The sequence below is a fragment of the Myxine glutinosa genome, chromosome 7 (assembly GCF_964187855.1).
Source record: "Myxine glutinosa chromosome 7, kmMyxGlut1.1, whole genome shotgun sequence".
In the NCBI taxonomy this organism is placed as follows: domain Eukaryota; kingdom Metazoa; phylum Chordata; class Myxini; order Myxiniformes; family Myxinidae; genus Myxine; species Myxine glutinosa.
This window is the reverse complement of record NC_136267.1, coordinates 104,124,244-104,148,691: the sequence shown is the minus strand read 5'-3', so window position 1 is coordinate 104,148,691 and position 24,448 is coordinate 104,124,244. Positions and strand designations below refer to the sequence as shown.

The 24,448-nt window shown below is 44.7% G+C and overlaps 1 protein-coding gene across 1 annotated transcript in view; it reads left to right on the top strand.

The window, feature by feature from the left end:
* Positions 1 to 3,018: 3,018 nt before the first annotated feature.
* Positions 3,019 to 24,448, top strand: part of LOC137431610 (interferon-induced helicase C domain-containing protein 1) — a 54,025-nt gene continuing 32,595 nt past the window's right edge. The window contains exons 1-5 of the mRNA XM_078782709.1: positions 3,019 to 3,064; positions 3,162 to 3,244; positions 4,119 to 4,235; positions 14,070 to 14,193; positions 21,742 to 21,942. Coding sequence (XP_078638835.1) covers positions 3,019 to 3,064; positions 3,162 to 3,244; positions 4,119 to 4,235; positions 14,070 to 14,193; positions 21,742 to 21,942 — 571 coding nt within the window. The remainder of the gene's footprint in view (positions 3,065 to 3,161; positions 3,245 to 4,118; positions 4,236 to 14,069; positions 14,194 to 21,741; positions 21,943 to 24,448) is intronic.

Below are 24,448 nucleotides of genomic sequence, written 5' to 3'. Positions count from 1 at the left end.
CACAGTCTGAGAGTCCTTTAGGTGCTTTTTTGCAAACTCCAAGCCGGCTTTCATGTGTCTTTTACTGAGGAGAGGCTTCCGTCTGGCCACTCTGCCATAAAACCCAGATCGGTGGAGTGTTGCAGTGATGGTTGTCCTTCTGGAAGTTTCTCCCATCTCCACACAGGATCTCTGGAGCTCAGCCAGAGTGACCATCAGGTTCTTGGTCACCTCTCTTACCAAGGCCCTTCTCCCCCGATTGCTCAGTTTGGCCGGGCGGCCAGCTCTCGGAAGAGTCCTGGTTGTTCCAAACTTCTTCCATTTAAGAATTATGGAGGCCACTGTGCTCTTGGGAACCTTCAATGCAGCAGATTTTTTTTTTTGTAGACTTCCCCAGATCTGTGCCTTGACACAATCCTGTCTCTGAGCTCTGCAGGCAGTTCCTTCGACCTCATGGTTTTGTTTTTGCTCTGATGTGCCTTGTCAGCTGTGAGACCTTATATAGACAGGTGTGTGCCTTTCCAAATCATGTCCAATCAATTGAATTTACCACAGGTGGACTCCAATCAAGGTGTAGAAACATCTCAAAGATGATCAAGAGAAATGGGAGGCACCTGAGCTAAATTTCATGTGTCATAGCAAAGGGTCTGAATACTTATGTCAATGTGATATTTCAGTTTTTTTCTTTTTAATAAATTCGCAAAACTTTCTAAAATCCTGTTTTCTCTTTGTCATTGTGGGGTATTGAGTGTAGATTGATGAGGGAAAAAAATGAATTTAAACGATTTCAGCATGAGGCTGCAACATAACAAAATGTGAAAAATTGAAGGGGTCCGAATACTTTCTGAATGCGCTGTATAATCTCCCCTACACACATACAAGGTATTGCTAAAATATACTGCATCAGAAGTGAGTGCTAGATGATGTTAAGATGTTAATATTGTCCCTAGCTTTAAAAAGGGTGACAAATCTAAAGCAAAGAACTACTGCCCTATCTCTAACCACTGTAGCATCTAAGATAATGAATCATGTTGTTTCCTGTCTTGTACAACATCTTCATGATAATGACATATTAGCATCATCTCAGAACCGTTTTCGATGAGTTCACTCATGCAAAACCCAACTTGTATTGACAACATATGATGTCATTGATGCATACAAGAGAAAGAACACAGATTGACATGGTGGTGTTGAACTTTTCTCAAGGTTTTGTTAAGGTGTCACACGACTTCTCAAACTCGATCAATGTAGAGTTTGTGGTCAACAACTTACCTGGATTTGAGCTTTTCTGACAAACTTTACCCAAACAGTTGTATTGGAAGGGTCAAGGTCATTTGCAGCACATGTTGCATCATGTGTCCTGGAGGGGACTGTCCTTGGTCCCACACTTTTTCTCCTATGTGAACGATTTCCCAGAGAAGGTGTCTTCATCAGTAAGACTCTTCACATATGACTGTGTCCTGCACAGATACATTAACAGCCAAATTGATGCAAGATCCAAGATGATATTGAAGCCTCACAAAAATGGGAAAAGACTTGGCTCATGAAATTTACGCCAACAAGTGCAACTTATTGAGGTTCAAACCAACCTGTAATACAATGGTCACAGAATATTCCAAATACAACATCCCTCTCCAGCAGTGCAGCTCCCATAAATACCTTGAGGTGCTCATAAGTGATGATTTACCTTTAAATAGATGATTCATATTCACACAGTCTCGAGGAAGGCAAACAAGCCACTAGGATTTGTTCACAGCAACACAAGAGCTCCCCAAGTCCTTCAGGGAAGCTGCCTTCAAATCCCTAGTCTGACCTCATGTGGAATACTCCAAGTGTTTGGGATCCCCACTCCAAATCAGACATCTAGAGATTAGATAATATCCAACATCGAGGGGACAGGTATGTCTGTAATGACTACCGCAACACCACCGGTGTTGTTTCCAGCATGATTCATGACTTGAAATGGCGAAATCTTTCTCAGGTTGCACTGCCAGCAGACATACAGACAATGGTTTATAAGATCTTGAGAGAATTGGTGGCTATCTCCCCCAAATGCCTTCTTTAGAAAAAGTAAGACACAAACCCGGAAATGTCATAATATGATCCTTCAACACTACCAACCAAGGGGTAACGTTGACAAATTTGACTTTGTTCAATGCTCCATACCCAATTGGACCAACCGTCCTTGATAGTGTCATAAGTAGTGACACTGTATAACAATTCCAAACCCAACTGAAAAATATATTAACAACATGAATTCGGACGAACGCCCATCTATATGCACGTGCACACAAAATTATCATCTTTGTGATAGGCTGTAAGTTAATTGTTTCCATGCATGAATCTAACTATTGAAATATTAAAGCGTTAATACATACACCCACATGTTGAATTGACAACCAACAACACACACACACACACACGATTTGGCTAACCAAATTGAGAGAGATTTATCGTGTCATTTGCAGGTACAACCATTATTCAAAGAAACATGTAGGGATTTTTTTCACATGATAATTTGTCGATGTCGATCTTGTTTGCATACATTTTTGCATAACATCCCGATATTCATTTTGCTTTTTTAAATGTTTTTCTATTACTTGATTCTGTACTTTAAAAATGTATTTATATTGTTACTGACCAACTTTATGTAATATCTATCACACTTCAAGGACAAGTCCTGTTGGCTTACCTATAAGCTTCGTGCCTATAAGCTTACGGACAGGGGTTCCTGCACTCTGTGCACGTGCTGTCCACACCTGCGATAATTATCCAACTTATACGATTATAATTATCATATGTCTGGCAACAATGGTTGTTGGTGACCACATAAAGACCATGCCACACCCTATAAAAAAAGACCACACCTGTCTTTAAAGGTGGTTTTCTATTGTCGCTACTGTCAGATTGCAAGTAATGTTACACCTTTAACCACACCCATCTAGGTGTGATTAGCCCTTGAGCAATTGTTTCACCGTGGCCCCACCCACCAGGCTGATTGGCATAGCTTGACCCACCCCTCCTTCCCTTCATGTTACTATGCGTGGTTATGCAGTTATGCCTACTTTTCGGGAAATCCTTTCAAGTTGTGAAAATTTTGAGTCATCATGGACTTTCGCACTATACAATGCAGTAGATTCGTGTTTAATCCAAGTCCTGAGCTTAAACCAATCTTGAGTTAGGCTACTTGAAAGAAGAAGAAGAAGAAATACAACCAGGCTATTTTGGGTCACTCCGTTTTGAAACTCAGCGATGCTGTCCAAAAGTTTAATGAATGCTATTGCATGTGAAATCCTCCACAGATGACTGGTATGTACTTTATATAGGTTGATGAGTTTGTATCTGAAGCCTGGTGTTGGCTTAGCAGTTAGGGTGCTGGCTTGGGATTCTAGAATCCTGGCTTCTGAATCCCGGTCGATCGCTGAATTAACGCCAGGGGGGTTGACTCGGCCTGTCATTCTTCCGAGGTCGGAAAATTGAGTACCAGTTCAATGGTAATTCCCTGTGTGTCGTAAGAGGCGACTAACAGGGTTGGCAGCAGGAAGGGCATCCGGCCATAAAACATTGCTTCAAAAAGGGGACCACGGTGCCCGAAAAAGGCCAACCCCTGCTCTGCGGAGGGAAATGGCCTCTAAAGGTGGCTAGTTTTTTGTTTTTTTTAGATGAGTTTGTATCTTGGTAGATATTTTTTGAGGATTTGTGTTGTATTAAACCTGTGTAGTGTGCATGCCATCCTTACATAGGAAGTCAAGTGACTGCCTGATATTTATTGTGCAATGGTCAGTTGCCAATCCTTCCGAGGTCGGCAAATTGAGTACCAGCTTGCTGGGATGAATGATCACGGTGTGTACCCCGATTTAGAATAGGTACACTGTATCCCTGCGCATCCTAAGAGCATGACCATGGGTTGGCATCAGGAAGGGCATCTGGCCATAAAAAAAACATTGCCTCAAAAAGGGAACCATGATTGTCATGGGGCCCGCAAGGCTAACCCCTGCTCTAGCGGGGAAAAATGGCCCCAAAACGATCATTCATTCATTCATTCATTCATTCTGTCAGTATTGAAGTAATTGTCTTTAACGTTTGTGGTAGCAGGTGGTTACTGATATGTTTGCTTTTTGTCTCTTTCTTCCTGACAGATTTGTGCCAATTTGGATGCCAACGAAATAAAGACAGTGCAAAATAGCATTGAAGACCTCGAGAGACACACAAAAGAACCCAAATGCTCGTCACATATTGCAGAAGAGAGAACCGAGGTATTAATCCACACATTTCACTCTGAATATAAATAAATGTTGAAGTTGGCACATGTACTATAATCTAGACATGTATTCTCTATCGAGAGTGCATATCAAATCTCTAACATGCTGCTTACAATATTGTGCAAATCGGTCTATTTTTGATTGCCTGCATATAAAAACACTTTGTTGTTTTTTATTTTTGGATGCAAGGTCAGGGAAGAGTTAGAACAGAACAGAACAGCTAGACCACAGTGGAAAGTGGGGAAACACACCAACAGTAGGATGGAATAACCCAACAAAGGGACAGACATAATTAACTGGTGGAAGTAGTTTCACAACTGGTGGTGTTGATTTAACAACTGCAAAAAGTAATTGTATTAATAAATAGTAAATTAAGTAATACAACTGCATCATAATAACTAGAAAGCATCTGAAAATGCAACGCCCGTCCTTGTCCGATTTTTATTCAGACTTCTTCCGTATGCTAAACAATAACGAAAAATACAAAACATTGACTATTTCAAGTGACCTTGACCTTTTGACCTGAAAAGCAATAGACTTCAATGACCCAATATGCAAACCCTGCTCAAATTACAAGTCAATCAGATTAAAATTGACAATTCAATGTAACCTTGACCTTTGATCTCAAAAACAATCAGCTTTTAGCTTTTGATTGGTGAACCAATTCAGTGACCCAATTTGCTAATTCTTAAAATTTCAAGTCAATTGGATTAAAATTGATGATTTTATGTGAGACTGACCGTTGACCTTTTGAGAAACTTATTAATTTGTCTTGTCCATATCTTATTAGTTATTATAATAGAGCAAACGTATATGGTTCGCTATGTATGTATGTACAGTCATGTGAAAAAGTAAGTACACCCCATGTAAAGTTTTGACTTTTTCAACATGTTTCAACATACAGCTATTTGATCTTCATTTCAACAATATTTATAGATAAAGGTGATATAATATAACAAATATCATGAAACATTTACATTTTGTAGTCCATTGTATAATTTAAATAAACATAAATGCAAATTTCACATGTGGACAAAGTAAGTACACCCTTGGCTCTAATAGGTGGTATTGCCATCTTTGGCAGAAACAACCTCAAGTAGGTGTTTCTTATAACTGTCTACCAGTCTCTGACATCGACTGGGAGAAACTTTTGCCCACTCCTCCATGCAGACTTCTTTCAGCTGTGCGATGTTTGAGGGGTTTCTTGCATGCACAGCTCGTTTCAAATCCCCCCACAACATCTCAATGGGATTTAGATCCGGGCTTTATCTTGGCCATTCCAGAACCCTCCATTTCTTTCTTTTCAGCCATTCCTTGGTGGATTTACTGGTATGTTTAGGGTCATTGTCATGTTGCAAGGTACACCTTCGGTTGAGGTTCAACTTTCCGGCAGATGGCCTCACATTATCCTCAAGCACCCTCTGGTACAATGAAGAATTCATAGTGGATTCTATGGTGGTGAGCTGCCCAGGCCCTGATGCAGCAAAGCTGCCCCAAACCATAATATTTCCACCACCATGCTTTGCAGTTGGTATCAGGTTCTTGTGGTCAAATACTGTCTTTGGTTTTCGCCAAACATGTTTTCTGGTACTGTGGCCAAATAGCTCTACCTTTGACTCATCTGTCCAGAGCACATTGTTCCAGAAGTGCTGGTCTTTGCCTAGGTGTTAATTGGCAAACTTTAGTCTTGCCCTGATGTTCTTTCTGGACAGCAAAGGTTTCCTCCTGGCACACCTCCCATGTAGATCAAATTTGTGCAGCCTCTTTCTAACGGTAGACTCGTGCACTTTGACATCAACAGTGGCAAGAGCTACCTGTAGGTTCCGTGATGACATTCTAGGGTTCTTAGAGACTTCTTTCAGCATCTTGCGGTCTGCTCTCAGGCTGAACTTGCTGGGGCGGCCTGGCCTGGACAAGTTGGCAGTTGTTTGGAATCTTCTCCACTTGTAGATGATCTTCCGGACAGTCGAATGATTGATTTCAAATTGTTTGGAGATCTTTTTAAATCCCTTCCCAGACTCATAGGCATCTATAACCTTCTTTCTGAAGGCCTCAGAGAGCTCTTTTGATCTAGGCATTGTGACGCCGCACACTTCAACAACAAAGAGCAAACCAAACAAAATGTCTGAGGTTTAAATAAGACAGGTTCCTCCAAGATCCTCTCTAACGATGTTCTAATCATTTGCACCTGAGCTGGTGCACCTGATTCAAATTTTAGGTATTTGAAGTAGTGATAAATGTAGGGGTGTACTTACTTTTTCCACATGCGAATTTTGCATTTATGTTTATTTAAATTATACAATGGACTACAAAATGTAAATGTTTCATGATATTTGTTATATTATATCACCTTTATCTATCAATATTGGTGTTGGCTTTATTGAGCCTGGTGTTGGCTTAGAGGTTAGGGTGCCGTCTTGGGATCCTAGGATCCTGGGTTAAAATCCCGGTCGATCGCTGAATTAACGCCACGGGGGTTGACTCAGCCTGTCATCCTTCCGAGGTCGGCAAATTGAGTACCAGCTTGCTGGGATGAATGATCACGGTGTGTACCCCGATTTAGAATAGGTACACCGTATCCCTGCGCATCGTAAGAGCGTGACCAAGGGTTGGCGTCAGGAAGGGCATCCGGCCATAAAAACATTGCCTCAAACAGGGAACCATGATTGTCATGGGGCCCGCAAGGCTAACCCCCGCTCTGGCGGGGAAAATGGCCTTAAAACGATCATTCATTCATTCATTCTTTATCTATCAATATTGTTGAAATGAAGATCAAATAGCTGTATTTTGAAATATGTTGAAAAAGTCAAAACTTTACATGGGGTGTGTTGTGGAAAACCAATCAGGTCCACACAACTTTAGTCCAACGGGTGGTTTAATTCCATTTAGATCATAACATCATCCTGTAAAGCAGGAAATACAATAAGTATACGATGTGACATCACATGGGACCATTCATAACATTCAATGCAAGCAAGCTGGATATTCTATGCAGGCGTACCGTTAGCGAGTCTACCAGATGTAACGTGTCACAGGAGAAGTCTCGGAGCACCGTCCGCAGCAGCGGGTCTTATAGTCACGCCCCTAGCGGTGTCAACGAGCAGCGAGCATCACCCCGGGTTCAGTACGAATACGATTTCACTACATTCTCCCCCCGTCAGAATTATACGGCAGTGCGGCTAAAAGCGAGTGAGCGTCAGCACGAACAGGGTGCGGAACATCAGTCGACCCAACCGTATCGGGCCGGGCGGTGAACTTCTCTGCCAGCACGCGTCCGAAATTCCCCGGGTACGGCATCACGTATCCCTGTGTCCCCGGCGTCGGAGGCGCCATCAGGGTCGGGTGACGAAGGGGGTAACTCCAAGTCGTCGGGCCCAGGTAGACGCGGCGAGGGAAGGGTCGGTAGACTTTTGGCGATGGGAGCGTCGGGAGAGGCCATAGTCTCATAGATGGGTTCGATCGGTTCGTCCGATTCCCTACTCAGGTCGGCGACCCCGCAAGGGGCAAGGTGACGGACGGAGACAGTAGTCTCACGGCCATCAGTCGTCATCACACGAGCATGCTCAGGATTAGCCTGGAGAATCTGCACTTTGTCCACTAGGGGGTCGTACTTGCTCGCGCGAACCGCCCGTTTAAGGTAGGCCGGCCCGGGCCCAGCGAGCCAACTGGGCAAAGACCGTATACACCCCGTGCTCCTGGGGTGGTGGAAAAGTCGCTCGTGGGGAGTTTGGTTGGTTGCCGTACACAGGAGAGCCCTGATCGAGTTCAACGCCGCAGGTAGCGACCAAGCCCATTTGTCGAGGCCCCGGCCGAGGGTCCGGAGGTTGAGCATGACGGCCCTCCAGATAATCCCATTGAAGCGTTCGATCTGCCCATTAGCCTGGGGTCTGTACGGCGTGGTGTAACTAGAAGCAATGTTATTTTGGAGCAGATAGCCGCGCACCTCCTGAGACAAGAAGACCGCACCCCGGTCGGTATGGACATAGGCCGGGTAACCGAACATTGAGAACAAGTTCTGTAAGCATCGCATCACCGTGGCAGCAGTCATGTCCGCGCACGTATAAGCAAAGGGGAATCGTGAGTACTCATCGACGATAGTGAGCAGATAGCGAGAGCCGCTCGACACCGGCAATGGGCCCTTGAAATCCATCGCCAAGCGTTCCCACGGGCGCGTAGCCTTAACCAGAGTCCCCATGGGAGGGTTATAGAAACACGGTTTGATTTCCGCGCAGATAGCGCAGTCGCGACAGATACGGCGGATATCGTCAATCGAGTATGGGAGATTGCCACACCGCACAAAATGAGCGAAACGCGTTACGCCGGGATGGCCCGCAGTGGCATGCAGCACCCGTAGGCCCTCCAAAGAGGTGATACCCGCGCATGTAGCCGGTCGTGATAAGGCATCGGCGGCCCGGTTATCCTTCCCCGGGCGATATTTGATGGTGTAACAGAAGTCGGCGAGTTCGATGCGCCAGCGAGTGATTTTCTCATTCTTAATGCGCTGGGCGTGTAAGGTGTCGTACATGAACGCAACGCTTTGCTGGTCCGTGATGATTTGGAAGCTCCGCCCGAGTAAGTACGGGCGCCATCGCCGAATAGACTCGACGATCGCATACGCTTCCTTTTCAACGGACGAGTGTCTCCGCTCAGCGGTGGTAAGAGTCCGTGAAAAGAAAGCCACGGGACGCCCCCCTTGGGAGAGGGTCGCCGCAATGGCCTGATCCGAGGCGTCACTTTCGAGGACGAAAGAGCCGCTCTCGTCGATTGTCGCCACGGCGGCTCGGGCGATGTCGGCCTTAAGGCCTTCAAAGGCCGCCAATGCGGCCGGACTCAGGGGGAAGGTGTCGCAGGCCACGAGGGGGCGAAGTTTCGCGGAGAAACTTTGCACCCATTTGGAGTAATGGGCGAACAGCCCAAGGGCACGCTTCAGGGACGCCCGATCACAGGGAGGGGCCATGTCGAGCAAAGGTTGCAGATGCTCCTTATCCGGAGCGACAGAGCCATGGGTCACGGTGTACCCCAGAAGATCTATCGTGCGTAGGGAGTATTGGCACTTATCCTCGTTCATAGTTAAGTGATACCTCTGCGCGACCTCAAGGAAGCGCTTCAGATTAGCATCATGGTGCCCTTGGTCATATCCACAAACCGTAAGATTATCGAGGTAGACGAAAACATCGGTTAAGTGCTCCCGCGCAACGAGGTCATCCATGGCCCTCTGGAAACAAGAGACCCCATTCGTTACCCCAAAAGGCAATCGCGTAAATTGGTACAACCGCTGCCCCGACTCAAATGCGGTATAGATACGATCCGCCCTAGAGATAGGGATCTGGTGGTACGCACTACGGAGATCGAGAGTGCTATAGACCGAATACTGGGACACCTGTTGCACCAGCGCGTCCATCCCCGGAAGGGGGTAGGCATCCAGCTGTGTAAAGCGGTTAATCGTTTGGGAATAGTCGATTACCATGCGTCTGCGATGGGCCTCGCTGCGCACCACCAAGACCTGGGCGCGCCACGGCGACCTACTAGGTTCTATGATGCCGTCTTTCAAGAGCTGAGCCGTTTCGTCCGCAATGAATTGCATGTCTGCGCGAGAGTAGCGCCGTGATTTCACCGCGACAGGGGTGCAGTCGGAGGTTAGATTGGGGAACAGCGAAAGCGGCTGGACGTCCATTTGCGCTAGGGCACACACCGCAAGCGCGTCGTCCGCCCCCACAACAAGCGTGTCAGGCCCACCAAATTCCATTACCAGACGTCCATGCAGCTTAAGAAAATCGTGTCCTAACAGAATATCAGCACATAATGCGGGTAAAACCATAAGGTGTACATCAGGGAAAACCCGTCCCTTTAGCACGAGTTTCAATCGGCATTCCCCCTTCGTGCTGAGTCGAAGCCCCTGGGAAGCCATGAAGATCCGTCTCGTAGACCTCCAGATCCGCCATCCATGCCTGAGCACAAGTCGCTGGTCGATAAAACTATCCGTAGAACCTGTATCCACCAAGGCCCGAACACAATGGCCTTCGACCATGAGGGGAATAAGGGCTTGAGCCAGGCCAGACGAGGCTGCTGGGAGCAGGACTGAGCCCCCCGAATGGGTCGGACAAGCCTCGCGGGTGGATCCTATGCCAGCAGCAGTTTTGCGGTCGTGGCCGGAGTCTGCGTTGACCATGGGGAATCCATTAACGCCATCAGAGGGCTTTCCCAAGCATTCCGGTGTTTCGCGATTCAAAATCTGACAATTCTGACGGGAAAAGGCCTCCGTAGTATTTGAAATCGCCTTTTGACTCTTTTGGCAGACAAAGGCCTCCGTAGTATTCGAAATCGCCTTTTGACACTTTTGGCAGAAAAAGGCCTCCGTAGTATTCGAAATCGCCTTTTCCGGGGTGAGGGCCACCGTTAGCTCGTGGACGACACGAGGAGAACGTTCCGCTGGGGCTTGGCGAGGCTTCAAAGCCCCTTGCGTGGCCCGGAGTTTGGTCAAGGACACGTACTTCGTGCCCGATGGAGGATGAGACGGTGGTGGCTGTCCGGTGACGCCCGCCAAGGACGTCTGAGCGCCCAGGGGCCCGCAGAGAGGGGCCCTCCCCTTCGAAGTCGGGTAAGGCGCCGGGTTTCGGGCTCGGCTCGCGGGCTCCGCAATGAGCCCATTCAAGGTCGCCGCGACCGCGACCGCGCGATTCAATGAGCCGCGAGCCGCGTGCCGTTTTCCTGCACACTCTCGCGTAATGTCCTTTTTGCGAGCACAAATGGCATATAGCGTCTCGTGCCGGACACACGGGCCGGGCATGGCGTGGCCCCCCACAGAAAAAGCATGCGGCCCCGCGTAAGGCCTTGGGTCTGGTCGTAACGGCAGCCGTCAGGACTGGGTCTTCCTCCGGAGCATCCCGGAGTTCCGCGAGCGGGTCCGCGTCCTCGGCGGTAGCACTCTCCGGCCGGGCGTGTAGTGTAGTGCCCACCAAGAGGCGCGTGCGATCATAGGTGTTCGATTGCATCCGCGCCTCGGTGTATACTTTCCCTTGCTCGAGTGCCGTAGCGAAGGTCAGGTCGGTCTTCTCTAAGAGCTTGAGCCTTAGTTCCTGGGAGGAGACCCCTGCAATGAAGGCATCTAAAAGAAGATCATCCTGAGACTGCGCGGGAGTCCGTGGCTCCCTGGTGCTGTCCAGCAAGAGCTGCCGGAGCTCCTGGGTGTAGTGGTCCATCGCCTCGTTGGGTTGCTGACGTCGCGTTTGCAGCAAATATCGTGCATACACCGGGCTTTTTTCCTTTATGTACAGCCGTTTGAGCTCCGCGATCGAGAGGTCATACGTCGCGCATTGAGTGATGGAGTTGTACACCCGGTAGTCGATTTTTGAATGAAGGGTTGCTAGCTTCGCGGCAGCCGTCGGCGCGGTCTCAGGCTCGTCAAAATGATTCTCCAATGTTCTGAGCCAGTGCTTCAGTTGCAAGCCACCATCCAGGGCTTGCGGGTCGGCGCAGAATACGGCAACCGCCAGCGTCTTGTTGCCAGCCATGTCGGTAGATATAAATGGAATTAAGTGTTGTGGAAAACCAATCAGGTCCACACAACTTTAGTCCAACGGGTGGTTTAATTCCATTTAGATCATAACATCATCCTGTAAAGCAGGAAATACAATAAGTATATGATGTGACATCACATGGGACCATTCATAACATTCAATGCAAGCAAGCTGGATATTCTATGCAGGCGTACCGTTAGCGAGTCTACCAGATGTAACGTGTCACAGGAGAAGTCTCGGAGCACCGTCCGCAGCAGCGGGTCTTATAGTCACGCCCCTAGCGGTGTCAACGAGCAGCGAGCATCACCCCGGGTTCAGTACGAATACGATTTCACTACAGGGTGTACTTAATTTTTCACGTGACTGTATATGACGGGTTCGACGATATGTTTGGCATGAACGGCATATAAATCAAAATGGCGGTGTGTGGAGAGTCAGCCAGCCTTACGCCGTAATGACATCAGACGTAATCACATCACCCTGTCATGTGACCAGATTCTCAGCGCTGATTGGTATACGTTTGAGGGGACATACATACATACATGCATGCATACATACAGACGGACAAACACTGTTCTAGACGGCTCTGCCCAATGGGCTACGCCGTAAAAATGGTATAAATGACAGGTGCACACAACTCCAAAATTGCGCAAACAGAACACGCATAAAACACGAGCTTGCCATACTGGAACTGCAATGTACACTATTAACACTGTGGTGACGTCACACGCCAGGAAATGGTAGCATGTTTTTATGCCTCGGCCGATGAAGTCGCTGGAGGCATTATGTTTTCAAGCTGTCCGTCCGTCCATGATAGGTTTTCGTTACCGCTATAACTTGAAAACGGCTGAAGGGGTCTTGGTCAAACTTGGTGCAGGTATGTAGAATGAGGTAACGATGAACTGCTTAGATTTTGGGATCATGTGGTCAAAGGCCAAAGGTCAGAGGTCATGTTAGGTAAATACTGTTACCATGATTTTGTTTTGATAACTTGTGAACCAGTGATGGGATTCTGACCAAATTTGGTACAATTATGTAGAATGATGTAAAGATGAACTGATTTGATTTTGGAGTCAGGAGGTCAAAGGTCAAAGTCTGTAATAGCTCTATAACTTGAGAACGGCTGAAGTTATCTAATTCAAACTTGGTGCAGATATGTATAATGATGTAAAGATTAACTGATTAGATGTTGGTGTACCGAGGTCAAAGGCCAAATCTCAGAGGTCATGTCAGGTAAAGATGTGATAACTTGTGAACAGCTGAATGGATTTAAATCAAACTTGGTACAAGTATTATAATGATGTAAGCATGTGGGTGGAGGCATATCGGTCGACATCGTGCCGTCGAAGAGTTCTAATTTCAATTTAAATCGTTTTTTTTTAAAGTAGCATTAAATTCGATACATATTCTTTGAACATATCACAATGTGTACACTTAAAAATATATATATATATCTTGGTCATTATGATGCCTTCGAATTGTGGGCCTGGCACTGAAGCGCCATTGGAGCCATTGTAAACCCGGTCCGGGAGACCAGGTGGGTATTCCCCTCATGCATTTCTCACTTGTGTTTGTCAATCAATCAGAATTGACAGGAACGCGATGACATGTCGGGGTTAAATGACTCAATGGGTAAAAACGTACAGCCGAGATCGCTTGTACTTACATAGATTTACATAATTATGAAAGCTCTAAATGTTTCCCGATAGGTAGAATATCGATCAACTGGTATGCGTATGACAATTGGAATATAATTTAAATTCAGCAATGATTGTTTTTAAGTCCGATTTTTAAAAATATATATCTGTGTATTAACCGTACCTCCAACTTTTCATTTTTTACCGATTAAAAAATCGTGGTTAATACACCGGAAAATATGGTACTTGATTTGTTTTCTATAAAAAATTTAATTCCTGCTTTTCCTTTTCCTCTTCTTATTTTATTCTGCTTCTTCCATAAGTTTAATAAAGTGGGCCAATTTTTTACTTGTCTTCACAACATCTCTATTATTTGTTCATGTCCAAATACATGTGTGTGCTATGTTTTTGTTTACCCGTTCCCATTTGATCCTCTTTTTAGTGAGTAAACCTGCTGCCTTCTGTTATTTTGTTCCTCCATGAGACAAGACTTATGTACAGAAAAAAAGTGAAAAAAAATTAAGCAAATTGTCTTCCTGTAACGGTTGATTACTAGTTTGACTCAACCCAGATGATATTTGGTTGGAAATCCTGGTCCCATTCAAAAGCAAAGTTTTCTGCATGTGGTATTTCAGATACAAATTTGGTGGTTCTTTGAACTGTCTATCTTTCAGGATCGTTTTGGAGGCATTTTGAAAGAAATGATGACTGAAATCCATAATTACATAGCTGAGGATGTGAAGCACAAGTTTGGAACACAACCCTATGAGGAATGGATTGTCAGCTTGGAAAGGAAAGGTATGTACCTCTTATGAACATGTGCACACACACACATACACACACACACACACACACACACACACACTAATGGTTTTTTTTCAACCCGCCGATGTGTAGATGATGTAGAGATGTGTAGCAAGGGTGGAAATCACTCCATTTATGACGATACGTCTGATGCCCCACGTGGAGATCGGTTTCTGAGGTTTGGGACATGGAATGTAGGAACAATGACAGGGAGGTCAGGAGAAGTGGTGGAAGTTTTGGTCAGAAGAAGAGTGGACATATGTTGTGTGCAGGAGACAAGATGGAAGGGAAGTGGTGTGAGAATGGTGAAGGGTCGGCAGGGACAGAAATACAAGTTTGTGTGGCAAGGGTGCCTGGAAGGCGTGCATTGTGTTGGTGTCGTGTTTTCTGAGGAGTTTGTAGACAGTGTGGTGAGTGTGACTAGAGTGAGTGAAAGGTTGATGATGGTGAAAATGATGATTGAAAGCTCTTGGTGAACGTCATCTCGGGATATGCTCCGCAGGTCGGTCGGAGCGATGAAGAGAAGGACAAGTTCTGGTGTGCAATAGAGAAGCTGATGGAAAACGTCAAAGATGATGAAGTTGTTGTAATAGGAGGAGATCTAAATGGACATGTGGGAAGGAGTATGGACGGTTTTGAGGGAGTTCATGGGGGTTACGGATATGGTGTGAGAAATGGAGAAGGTGAAGGAGTTTGCTGATGGAGCTGGTTTGTTGATTTGTAATACTCAGTTCCAGAAAGAGATAATAAGCTTGTTACATACACGTCAGGTGGGTCGACGACAACCGTTCACTACCTGATGGTGCGTAGGCGAGATAGGGGGCACCTGCGGGACACAAAGGTGATCCCGGGGGGAGGAGGCTGTTTCACAGCACCACTTGGTTGTCTGCGACATAAGGGTGAAAGATGCGAGGAGAGCTCGGCGGGTGAAGTACCAACCGAGAATGAAGGTGTGGAGGTTGAAAGAGGTGACAGTGAGGGAGGCATTAAAAGAGAGGCTGAGTATGGCAGAGGATTATGTGGTTGAGCTTAAAAGTGGTTGGATGTCAATGAAAGACAGTCTGTTAGGAGCCATTGGTGAGGTATGTGGATTGACTAAAGGACCACCGAGGCACTCGGAAATATGGTGGTGGGATGATGAAGTTGGACAGAGTATTGACGAGAAGAGGAAGAAGTTCAAGGAGTGGCAGAAGGCGAAGGGTATGGGGGCAGAAAAGGCAGAGGATGAAAGTTATAACGCAGCCATGAAGGCTGCAAAGAAAGAGGTAGCGAAGGCGCAGGAGGCATGTCGGAAAATGTTCGGGGAACGCTTGGATTCAGAAGAGGGTCAGAGAGCGGTATTCAGGATTGCAAAGCAGATAGCGAAAGAGAGGTGTGATGTGATGGGGGTGAGTTGCTTGAAGGATGAAGTGGGACAAATCGTTGTGGACCCAGATGGAATTAAAGGAAGATGGAAAAGATATATGGAAATGCTGTTGAATACAGAGAATGAATGGGATGGCAACATCGAGAGTAACCCAGTTTTAGGATCGGCAGAGAAGATAACTGGGAAGGAAGTTGAGGAAGTGATAAAAGCAATGAAGAGTAGAAAAGCGGGAGGGCCGACCGGGGTTGTGGGAGATTTGTTGAAGGCAGCAGGAATAGTACAGCGGATAACAACAACAATTGTGCATTTTATGAGAAAAGCATGAAATTTCTAACATAGTTAGTGCATACCATGAGGTTTATTTTCAGATGTGGAGGGAAGTCAGATCAGAAGAGGACCGTGAGAGGTCAAATCCAAAATGGCCGCAAGTCCACCGAGTCTAATGTTCAAACGCGCTTAATTTTGGAACCAAATAGTGTAGAAAAACATTATAGGTGTCATTTCCAACTAAATTGGGGATGCTCCTGATGAGCTGTGGGTTGCCTTTGGTGTCGGGTCAAGCTTTCGGTACATAGCTGTTCACGAAATGGTTGCCACATTGAATCCAACACAGTGTCTGACTCTCCCAATCTTTCATGCTTTCACCGGGTGTGATACTGTATCTGCATTTGCTGGCAGAGGAAAGAAGACTGCCTGGGAAACTTGAAAGTCTTTCTTAGAGGTGAATGATGCTTTCAATGAACTCCTAGGCATGCCAAGTGAGGTCAGTGAAGGCTCAATGTTACTGCTGGAGCGATTTGTGGTGCTGATGTACGACCGAACCAGTGAGAGCACGGAAGTGAATGATGCCAGGAAACAGCTCTTCACACAGAAGTGTAGAACTCTAGAGAACATTCCTCCAACCCAGGCAGCACTCAAGCAGCACATCAAGCACACTTGCTACCAGGCCAACTGTTGGAACCAGGAATTGGTCATGGATCCAGAGATGCCAGACCCATCTGACTGGGGCTGGACAAAGGAGACAACTGGGTGGCAGCCTCTTTGGAGCACTCTTCCTGAAGCATCAAAATCGTGCCAAAATCGATCCACTGTGGCTGCAAGAAAGGGTGCACTGGACGCTGCAAGTGCCAAAGCTGCACTCAAGTGCACTGCACTGTGCTTCTGTTCTGGAGACTGTTAGATTTTGATCATTACCAATTTTCATCATTGCACTTGATTTAATGTAAGCTTTTGTGGACATACTTGGTTAACTACAGTTATTTTCTCAGAGGTTATTGCATCATTCCTTGCAGTGTAAACACTTTTTTCATCATTTCTGGTCTTTGGGTGTTCTGTACCTATCCCTCCCTCTACCTGAAAAAAATAAAGTTTTAAAAGTTCAAATGAACTTTTTCCAATAGCAGTTCCAACTGCAGTATCATAAAAATAGATATTTAACGTAATTTGACCTTGACCTAAATGCATGTCCTTGAGTTCTGGCGATTTAAAAAGTATCACCAAATGAATGGGCATCCCCAATTTAGTTGGAAATGACACCTATAATGTTTTTCTACAGTTTGGTTCCAAAATTAAGCGCGTTAGAACATTAGACCCGGTGGACTGGCGGCCATTTTGGATTTGACCTCTCACGGTCCTCAGAGGTCAAATCTGACTTCCCTCCACATCTGAAAATAAACCTTATGGTATATACTAACTATGCTCGAAATTTCATGCTTTTCTCAAAAAATGCACAATTTGTTAAAATATGAGAGCTTATCCGCTGTACTAGAAGTTGGGGTGTGAAGAGAATGACAGAGATCTGTAAGCTGGTGGTGAAAGAAGGCCGCATTCCAGTGGATTGGGAACTGAGTCTCCTTGTCCCTCTATACAAGGGGAAAGATGACCCTCTGGACTGTGGCTCGTATCGAGCGATAAAGTTATTGGAGCATAGAATGAATGTATTGGAAAGGGTGTTGGAAAGGAGGATAAGGAAGAAAGTGAAGATCGACGAAATGCTGTTTGGACTTATGCCAGGAAGAGGAATGACAGACGTGCTTTTTATTGGAAGGCAGTTGCAGGAGAAGTACATGGAGAAGAGGAAGAAGTTGTTTCTTGGGTTTGTTGATCTGGAGAAAGCATTCGATAGGGTTCCACGCGAAGTAGTGACATTGGCATTGAGGAAGTTAGGACTGGAGGAATGGTTGATCAGAATAGTGATGGCAATGTACGAGAGAGCGCGCACAGCTGTAAGGACGAAGTACGGGTACAGTGGTGAGTTTGAGGTGAAGGTGGGTGTGCATCAGGGGTCAGTACTTAGTCCACTACTATTTGTAGCTGTGATGGAGGTGCTGGCTCGGAATGTAAAGGAGGGTTTACCGTGGGAGTTGTTGTATGCAGATGATCTGGTGTTGATTACAGAAAGTATGGATGGACTGAAGGAGAAGATGAACAAGTGGAAGGAATGTATGGAGACAAAAGGTCTGAAGGTGAATATCGGAAAAACGAAGGTGATGGCAAGTGGTAAAGCATGTGGTGAGGTGGAAAGAACTGGGAAGTGGTCGTGTGCTGTGTGCAGGAAGGGTGTCGGAGTGAACTCCATTCAATGTACAATGTGCGCAGAGTGGGTTCATCAAAAATGTAGTGGTCTGAGAGGGTCATTAACCAGTGTGGCAGCTACATTCAATTGTAAGGTGTGCACAGAGGGAGCTGCAGATGGAGGAAATGTTGAGTTGGATCTTGGAGATGGCGTGAAGCTGAAAGGTGTGAAAACATTTTGCCACCTCGGAGACATGTTGAATGGAGAAGTTGGATCAGACTCGGAAACGGTTGCTGGAGTGAGATGTGCATGGAAGAAGTTTCGGGAACTGAGTGGCATGCTGACGAGGAGGGGAGTGTCATTGAAGCTGAAGGGAAAGGTGTGTGCTGCACGTGTGAGAAGTGTTATGATTTATGGGAGCGAGACATGGGTAATGAACGTAGAGCAGCAATGACGGCTGGAAAGGGTGGAAATGTGAATGGTTCGGTGGATGTGTGGAGTATCGTTGAGAGAGAGGAAGACAAATGATGAATTGCGAAAGATGAAGGGAATGGAGCCTGTGATGGATGCTGTGAAGAGAAACAGGTTGAGATGGTTTGGTCATGTGTTGAGGAAGGATGAAAGTGACTGGTTGAGAAGAATGATGGAAATGAATGTCGAAGGAAGTGGAGGACGGGGAAGACCGAGAAAGACTTGGCCAAAGGTGGTGGAAGAAGAAATGCAGGCAAGGGGGTTAATAAGGAGAGATGCAGAAAATAGGGCAAAATGGAGAAGATTGTCATGGGGCCCACAAGGCTAACCCCCGCTCTAGCAGGGGAAATGGCCTCAAAATGCCTGTTGTTGATGTGTGGAGATAGCCAAAAACAATTTTCATGCACATAATATATACATGCACACACATACACATATATACACGCACACACACACACACGCACACACACACACACACACACACACACACACGAAGGTGGATACTTTGAGACCTGGGAGCATTCTGTTCCACCTTCTGAAACATGCATATTGAGATGAAAACCAACTGACAATGACTGACAGGTGTTTCTGGTTGCTGAGGTGTTTGTTGTTACATTGACTGTACAAACATAAAATAGTTGTGAATGTCTAGTCTTGGTTTTAGCCTTTGCTTTTGCCTAAGGAGTTTGCCTTTGGAATCCGTAGACATAAACCAATATGAAGACCAGAGAACTGTCTATGAAGGAAAAGCAAGCAACTTGGAAGCTGAAAGAACATATGAATTCAATTATAACCATCATACAAAAATTGGGCAGAGCAAATGCAACAATTTGAAATATTTTGGAAAAAAAAAAAAAGAAACCACGAGTGTACTTGGCAATAGATAACGGCCAGGTCAGCCACAGAAAACAACTGCAGTGGATGGCAGAAAAATAATCAGAGCTGTGAAGAAAAACCAGAAAACAACTGTCAGTGACATCACCAGCAACATCCAGAGTGCAGGGGTGAAAGTATCATAATCTACCATTCACAAAAGACTTTGACAGCAGAATTACAAAGGCCACACTGCAAGATGCAAACCTCTCAACAGCAGTAAAAAGTAGAAAGAAATATTAGAATTTGCCAAGAAGTGCGGAGGTGACCCGGTGGAGTTCTGGAACCGGTGGAGTTTTATGGACAGATGATACCAAGACAAACCATTACCAAAGCGATGGAAATGTTAAAGTGTGGAGAAAGGAAGGAACTGCATTTGATCCAAAGCAAACTACCTCATCTGTGAAGCATGGTGGAGGTAGTGTCATGACTTCGGCTTGCTTGGCTACCTCTATAATTGGCTCACTCATCTTTATTGATGATGTAACTAATGATGGCAGCAGCAGAATGAATTCAGAAATGTACTGAAACATTTTGTCTGCCTATATACAAGAAAATGCCTCCAAACTCATTGGGTGGCACTTCACAATGCTGAAATTAAAGACCTAAACCACACTGCCAACACAACCAAGGAGTTCATCAGGGAAAAGACTGGAAGGTTTAAGACTGTCAATGTCAATCTGCTGATTTTAATCTAATGGAGCATGCATTTCAACTTACTGGAGACTAAAGTAAAAAAAAACCCAAAATAAATTACTGAAAATTGCTGCAGTAAAGACTTGGCAAAGCATCTCAAAGGAAAATACCAAGATTTTGTTGGTGTCGATGGTTCACATGCTCGATGCAGTTATTGCATGCAAGGGATATGCAACCAAATACGAAGCATTATACTACTTTTATACTTTAAGTTAATCTGTTCCAATACTTATGCTTACCTAAAATGGGGGACTGAACATAAAAAGTGCTATTGTTTGACAATGGTAAAACGTATAAACATAGAAATACCAAGAAATAAAAGATGACCTTCAGTTCTCTTGCCTTATATCCATCTTTTGATCTCAAATCCAAATTTATTGAGTATATAGCAAATTTGACTTCACTGGTTTAATATTTAGAGGGAACTGTGCCTGCACAGGTGAGTTTAACTGTCTATTAACAATCATGAATATTTGAATATTCCCCATAAACTGAATTTTGGTGATTAGCATCACTGTTTCACAAAAATATCACCTCACCTGTCCATAAATTGCAATCATGAAATCCCTGCTCCTCCTGTACCTATCCTTAGAATAGTTCTCTTCAGGAGATTCTGTCAGTTCGATGAAAAGTGATGAGAACAGTCGTATTGATTTTCTCGACCTCTGTACCATAACTATTACTACAATGTATCTGGTGTTGTTTTTTGTTGTTGTTGTTACAATCCACCATTAACATTTACTTGATGCAGTGACACATTTGCCACAAATGTTTCCTTTCTTGATTTTTATTAATTTCTTTATTTTTGTTTCTGTCCTCTGCAAAGTTCCAATCCACTAGTGGGAGATCCCTCAACAGCACTTCAGACACATCTTCATCTCAAACACTTGTATGCTTCTCAATGGTCACATAACAATATCCACATTCATCAGACATGTTCATTCGCTTGTTATGGAAAATAATGAAAAACATACCGTGAGAAAGTGATAAAAATTAATAGAAATTCACACGTTTAAAAGGCACTCTTTGTTGACCCCTTTTGCCCAACTGGTCAGAAACACCTGTATATTTGAGCATTTTTTTTTTTTACCATATTCCACCAAATTTGAGTGGTTCCTATCAAAATCAAGAACATGTGACATAGATGCCTACAACTCCAAAACTGCACCCTTTCAACCGCCACGCCATTTTCTCCATTAGTTGGCGTGTTGTCAGTGATTGTATAGAACAAATTGCGCAGCTTCAAAGTTCGAAGAACCACGCCACATGCAATACTGAAAACAAAACGGTTTAAATCTTAAGAGCTGTGTGACAAGGGTGGGAAGTAATACCTCATAACTGCAATGGTAATCATGAACACCTGTGCTACACCAGTACTTGCTGCAATGACCTGGCACTTGGGTCATTAGCTTTTCCAACAAAGGGCCAACGCCCGAAGTGTCATCTTCATTTTCACTCCATGCCAGCTAGTTGATAAAACATTTTGTATTTATAACAATGCATTCACTTCCCTTTACAGTGGAAGCATTCCTTGTTGCAAGTGTTTTTGACATTTGTTTGATGAATGTAAATTCCTCCACAGTGACATCTTTGACATCTTTTTTTTTTTTTATCCCCACAGCTGCTTTGAATAAAGACTGTAAGAGGCATGTGTGTGCTGTACACTTACGGAAGTACAATGATGCCTTGCTTACAAACTACAAACTTCGTATGGCAGATGCACTCACCATCTTACTTGATTTCTATGATGAGGAATATTCGAATTTCAGCAATGGTGATGGCAAGGACACTGTGCAGAAGTTCCTGATTGACCTCTTCGATGGTAAGCGGAGTGGTCAAAGCGTACCACAGAGATAAACTTAACAGAACCAAAGGGGAAGTGTCAAGTTAATCTGACGTTAAAATGTGTTTGACTTTTAAAGTACAGTAATATCTCTTGCTCCTTGTGGTTATTTCCTCAGGTAGGTTTAATGCACTTTGAAAAATGTTTCTTTCATCGTGCATATCCTGAGAACCATGCACCAAGACAGAATGGGAACAAATACTCAAGTTTCTGGTTCCCTCACCTCACTCCTCGGCCAAACATAGGAATCTAAAATCGTGGGTCTCACCATGCAAGTCACATTCAGATGGGGGGAGGGTGGGAGGGGTGGGGAAAGGAGGAGGGGAGAAAGAAGAGGCTACAGACTGTAACACCCTACATTTCAAATCTTGGGTCACTTACCCCACGTAAAGTTTTCTTTTGCAAAAATAGATACACAGTATCTAATATCTCAGTCACCGCACAGTATAACCACTGTGCACAACACTGACAAACAATCCCCGTCATGACAGTTGCAGGCAGCAGTGATAATATACATAGGCATCACATTCTCTTACGTTCTAGATAGAGCATCTGCAATGACATTATCTGGGCTGGCAATATGTACGATTTTCAATGGTTATGGCTCTACCAGAAGGTAGAGTTGAGTTCCCCATCGGAATAGACGTTGATTCTTCATCTTGAATTGCTCCAGAAAAACCAGAGGATTGGGGCAGCATATACAATAACGTCACGTGAGTCATTTGTTACAGATACTGTACCGTCGGACCCCGCTATTCGCGGTTCCAATATTCGTGGGTTCCACGTGTTCATGGCTGATAAAATGTGACTTGTTTCTCTATTCGCAGAAAAGTGTCCTGCAAATTCGCGGGTTTTTTTTCTATTTGCGGCCGTGTCCCACAAATTCGTGGGGTTTTTTTCTATTTGCGGCCGTGTTCCACAAATTCATGGTTTTTCAGGGGCGCAAAAAAATTTGTCATGAGCCGTGAGCATGGCACATTTATAAAAACCCATCTTTCACCAGCCATGCACAAAGCAGTTGGACATGCGTAAAAAAAAACAAAAAAACCGACGAGCCGAGCATGACCTTCTCCTGCATTCGCTGCCATGTGTTTCATGTTCTAATGGCTTTTCCGTCATTCACACTGTGAACAATTTCACGTGATATTCCGCCGTTCACAGGTAAACAATGTTTCGCGGGATATCCCGTTATTCACATTGTGAACAGCTTCACGTGATATTCTGCCGTTCACAGGTAAACAATGTTTCGTGGAATATCCCAACAGACTGTAAACATTGCTTCACTGGATATCCGACCAGCTGCATAACACGTCATCCCTGCGAGTTACTGTACAGAGTGAAAACACTCCACAGCATCCATTAGTGCAATTAGCTATCTCCCTTTTACCCATTGAAACAATGGCACGGCATACATTCGCGGATTTTCATCGGTTTGAGAAATTCAAAAGCTGATTTTGCCTCAATCATGTAAAATTAGTCGAGGAAGACCATGATGCTGCGAAAAACTACCCAGCGCAGCTCATGGAACTATTCGAGGTGAAGGCATTTATGCAGGTTTTTAACACTGACGAGATGGGATTATTTTGGAAGAGGATGCCATCTTGTACTTTCCTGTCCAAGCAGGAAATTTCTGCTTTGGGAGTCAAGGTGGCGAAGGATTGGCTTACCCTTCTCCTATGTGGCAATGCTGTATGCGACTTTATCGTGCTCCCAATGTTCCAACAGCCATTGCAAGTTCGACATTCACATCTTTCTATCCTCCACACCTTCCCACTCCCCACTGTAACAGCATTATCATCATCCCGAACCCTTAATATTCTTCCCCTCACCCACATCGCTATTTTGTAAAAATCACCTTCCTGTTTTGGAGTAAATAAAAAAGGTAAAAGTCTTGTGTTTTGTTTATTTTATATTGTATTTATTTTATTTACATGTTTATTTCAATGTTGATATGCTTTATATGTATTTTACATGTCTATTTTAATTGCGATTTGCTTATTTCTGGCTGCCGCACACCTTCATCTGCATTTTCTCGAAGCCCAGAAAAGAAAACTTTTCCCATCGGCCCTTGTTTTCAACTATCTCGGCATTTCCCAGTAATGTAATATTTGAGGGTTTACTGTATTTACAGTGGTAGGAAAACAAATATTTACAGGGAGAGAAAACAATAGAATGATTTATATGTACAACAATTAATCACAGAACGTATACATTCCCAAATTATCCCCTACGTGAGAGACCCGCCTTCGGAACCGTATCATTGATTTAACACGCTACAGTACTCACCTCCACTTATTTATGCCTCTCTTTTCTCTCCCGTGGAACCATGCTCAAAATTTTGGTTATGTATCCATCTTGTCCACCCCTTGCGTTCTCCCCTACTCAGCATTACCGGCATCTCTTGTTTGTCCATCTCCATCTACTTTCTCCCTCTGCTCTGCTATTGGCATTTCCCCTGTTTCCTGCTGTTCCCTTTTGTTATGTT